The sequence below is a fragment of the Penaeus chinensis genome, chromosome 5 (assembly GCF_019202785.1).
Source record: "Penaeus chinensis breed Huanghai No. 1 chromosome 5, ASM1920278v2, whole genome shotgun sequence".
Lineage (NCBI taxonomy): Eukaryota > Metazoa > Arthropoda > Malacostraca > Decapoda > Penaeidae > Penaeus > Penaeus chinensis.
In genome coordinates this window covers 20,992,325-20,997,324 of record NC_061823.1, presented here as the reverse complement: position 1 = coordinate 20,997,324, position 5,000 = coordinate 20,992,325, and the positions used below count along the sequence as shown (strand labels likewise).

General features: G+C 17.6%; 1 protein-coding gene across 1 annotated transcript in view; it reads left to right on the top strand.

The window, feature by feature from the left end:
- The first annotated feature begins 4,315 nt into the window (after nucleotides 1-4,315).
- The window catches only part of LOC125025525 (dynein beta chain, ciliary-like), a 13,070-nt gene continuing 12,385 nt past the window's right edge, over nucleotides 4,316-5,000 (top strand). Inside the window, 1 exon segment of the mRNA XM_047613544.1 lies at nucleotides 4,316-4,384. Coding sequence (XP_047469500.1) covers nucleotides 4,316-4,384 — 69 coding nt within the window.

Genomic DNA, 5,000 nt, shown 5'->3' with positions numbered 1-5,000 from the left:
TTGGTGAGGTCAAAAATTTTGACAAAGGCCCAAAATTTAAAAAAAGCAGCATCTGGGTAGCCCATCCCCTGCAGGGAATTTGAATTTTTCAAACTTTTTGGGGTACTCTCACTTGAGTAAGTTTAAGCAAAGGGAATTTTACTACGGGTTGAAATATACCATGATATAAATTTGGGGTTTTTACATATAAATAAAAATACATATCCCATACAAAATATTACATATACAAACAAAAATTATATACTTTATTTTTAAAATACATATAAAATCCCTATTTATATACATATAAAATTACTTTATATATAAAAAACATATACATACATATAAATATACATATACAAACAAAAATAAAACATATATATACATATTAAAAAATAAAACAAAAAATATCCACATATAAATATACATATATATCCCATATATAAATACATATATAACATAATAAAACATAAATATAAAATTTAATAAAATTATATATACATAATTATCCCATATATATCCCAAAAATATACATATATATACATAAATATACATTTTTTATACATAAAATTAAACATATAAAAACAAATAAAAATATAATATATAACATATATAAATATAAAATAAAAAAAAACCCCAACAAAATACAAAATAAATATATTACATATACAAAAATATATCTATACAAAAAAGTAAAACACATATACTTTATACAATATAAAACCATATAAAATATAAATAAAAAATATTTTACATAAATAAAAACAAAAATAAATAAAAAAAATAAAATAGGGTAAAATATATGTATATTAATGTTTTAAAATTTTATTAAAAATAAATGTAGGGTATATATATGTATATATTTTAAAGTATAAATGTATATATTTTTTTGTTTTAATGATTTTTTATAAATATTAATAAATGTTAAGTATAATATGTATAAAATTAAAAATAAAATATTTTATTTTAATTAAATAAAAATGTATAAAAAACATATAATAATGTAATATATGTAAAAAAACCATAAAATTTTTATATAATATAATACATATATAAAATAATAAAATTTAAAAATACATATAAATAAAAAATCAGAAATTTTTAAAAAAAAGTAATTATATATTTAAATATAAAAGTTTTAATATATTAAAAAAAATATAATAAAATTGTATAAAAAAATATGTTTAATAAAAACCTTTATAATATATAATAATATAAAAAACAAAAAATAAACATATATTATTTTATAAATTTTATTTATTATACATAAAAAACATATAAAAAAATAAAAAATTAAATATATAAAAAAAAATTAATAAAAAATAAAACATAAAAAAAAATTAAAAAAAAACATTTAAAAAAAAACAAATAATAAAAAAAAACCCTAAAACCTAAAAAAAATAAAAAATATCCCCCATATTTTTAAAAAATATACATTATAAAAAAATATTAAAAAATTAAAAATATATATATAAAAATTTATTAATTTAAAAATAAAAATAAAAAAATTTTAAATTTTATAAAAAAAAAAGGAAACTTTTAAAATTTAAAAAAGATAAAAAAAAAAAAAAAAAAATTTTAAAAACAAATTTTGTAAGTTTAAAGGGGGTGGGGAAACCCAAATTTTTTCCCAAAAAGGTAAAGTACGAATATATGTTTTTTTTTTTTTTGTGGTGTGGGAAAAAAAAATTGTTTTTTGTAATTCATTGAATATGTTAGTGTAACTCTTTTAGAATATCATTAAAATACTATACATATATATGATTATGTAATGTTATATATATATATATATATATAATATTATATAAATATATCTATATAAAAATATATATCCTGCTGTGTGTTATTTGAGTATGGGTGGTTGTGTATGCCTTGAATAAATTAAATTTTTATTTTTTTCATTTCAAAATAGAGGATTTTTCCAGTCTGCCACCAAATGCAGTAAGGTTCTTGTATATAAATATATTTGTATATATATAAATAGCATAGATATATATATATATCTATATTATACACTAAATGCATATATATTTATTATATGCAATATATACGTATATAACAATATATATACTATATATTCTATATATACACATATATATACAATATATATACATAATATAAAAACAATATAAAATATTCATATATATATACAAATATATAAGGGCATATATATATACATATATAAATACATATATATACATATATATATACATATATAATATACATATATATAATACTACAACATAAACATATCTAGTATATCTAATATATCTATAATCTATATATCTATATATCCTATAAATCAATATATTATATATCTATATATATATAGATAACTAATCTATATATCTTATATATAATCTATAATCAAAATAAACATAATATATACATATATATATACATATATATACAATATATATACATATATATACATATAATATAATATATATGACATTATATACATATATATATACATATATATAACATATATAATACATATATAATATAACATATATATACCATATATAATACAATATATATACATATATATAAACCTATATATACATATAAATACATTATATAAACATATATATACATATATATATATTATACATATATAATATACATAATCAATACATATATATACATATAATATATACATATATATACATATATATACATATATATATACATATATTTATATATATGTATATATAAATAAATGTATATATATAATATTATGTGGTATATATATATGCATATATATATATAAAATATATATATCATATATAAATATATATATATATATATAGATACATATATATATATATATATATATTATATGCATATATATATATATATATGCATATATATATATATATATCATATAAAATATATAGATTATATATGTATAAGATATACATATTATATATATATGTATATATATGTATAATATATGTATATATATTAAATATATATATGTATAATATATGTAATATATATGTATATATATATGTAAATACATGTATATAACATTATATATTGTATATATATTAATATTTTATATATATGTTAGTATATATATGTGTATATTATGTATATATATGTATATATATGTTAATATATATGTAGTATATATATATGGAATATATATATGTATATATATATGTTATAATATAGGTGTATAGAATGGATATAGTATGTATTTATATGCATATATATTTTTTTTGTATGATATATAGTATATATATGTAATATATATATGTATAATATATGTATATTAGTATATATTTGTGTATGATTTATATGTATATATAAATGTGTATATATATAGGTCTATATATATGTGTATATATAAAATATATATAATAGAATGTATAGATATATGGATTATATATGTTATATATATGTTTATATATGTATATATATGTAGAGAATAGTATATATAATGTATATATATGTATATATATATGTATATATTTGTATATATGTTGTATATACGATGTATATATATGTATATATGGGAGGATATGTATATATAAGGTTATATATATGTATTATTTGTATATTTTATGTTTGATATTATGTAGATAGATATGTATATATATATTATTATATTATATAGATGTATATATGATTATATGTATATATATATGTATATATATAGTATTATATTATGTATAAGATTATATTGATATATATGTAATATATATATTGATATCATAGTTATAATTATATATAGTTTTTTTATGATAATATAGATATAGAGTTATAGATATAATAAATATATATATAATATAATTAATACAATATATATATATCTACACACAGAACACTTACGGCATTTGGTGGCAGATACTGAAAATGGTTCTCTTTGATATGAAAAAAGAAAATTTCTAAATTATTCAATGCATACACAACCACCCCATACTCAAAAACACACATGCAGAAATATATATATAATTATATATATATATATATATATAAATATATATATATACTTTCATATATATTATTTTACTTTTCAATGACAAATCTAAAATAGTACAGCTACAGATTCCATGAATTACAGAAACAATAACTTTTCACACACATCACACAAAAAAAAAAAACATAATATATACAGTACTTTACTTATTGCAAAGCATTAGATACACACCCTTCATCTTACAAAATCTGATAAAGTTTCTTTTTTTTGTTTATCTTGAATTTTTTACTGTTTCCTTTGCACAAATATGCATGCTGCAAGTGAAGTTAGTAATAAATAGATGGCATTTAATAATACTGTTAAGATATGGTGATTTTAGTCTAACACAAACACCTGGCAGAGATATTTATGGTTGATGAGAAGGCATGGTTTCAGGTGAAGACTGTAGCCTTCACTAAAAGGCCAAAAATCTCCCAAGTAAAACAACAGTTACAGAAGATTCTTATTGATAATTTGTCATCAATCACTGAACCAACCTAAGCATTTATATGAACTTGAGGTTGTTCCACTTTGCCTAAGCACTGGATGAATGAAGATCCAATAATCCCCAGAGGATGCAGACTATCATGTAGTGACCATCACTTGATGCTTTGCTAGCTCGACTTGATATAGCACAGTTATCAGAGGATTACGAGGAGGATTCCCCTAACAGTCCTGTATAATATCAGTAAATTTCGGGCAATGCCAGAAGCAAAGATTTTTTTTTTTTAGCATGACCCTAACTCTCACTAACCAACTTCATACATGATCAACCTCTCTCTCATCAATCATCACTTTTTATTCATTCATCTATTCTCCTTTTCCTTCCCTTGTGTTTCCCCTAACTCTATCCTGAATTCCTTAAATCTCTCTTTCTCAATTTTTTTAATTTTTCTCCCTTCTTTTCGCTATTTTGCAATTATCAGATTGAACTTATATATATTCTGACTTGCCTGTCTATTATTAGATCATCAAAAAAACTGGCTCAAACTGATACAATTCCACTCTTAAACTTGCTCTACTGCTGTTGTTCTCCTACTGCCTATTTATCATC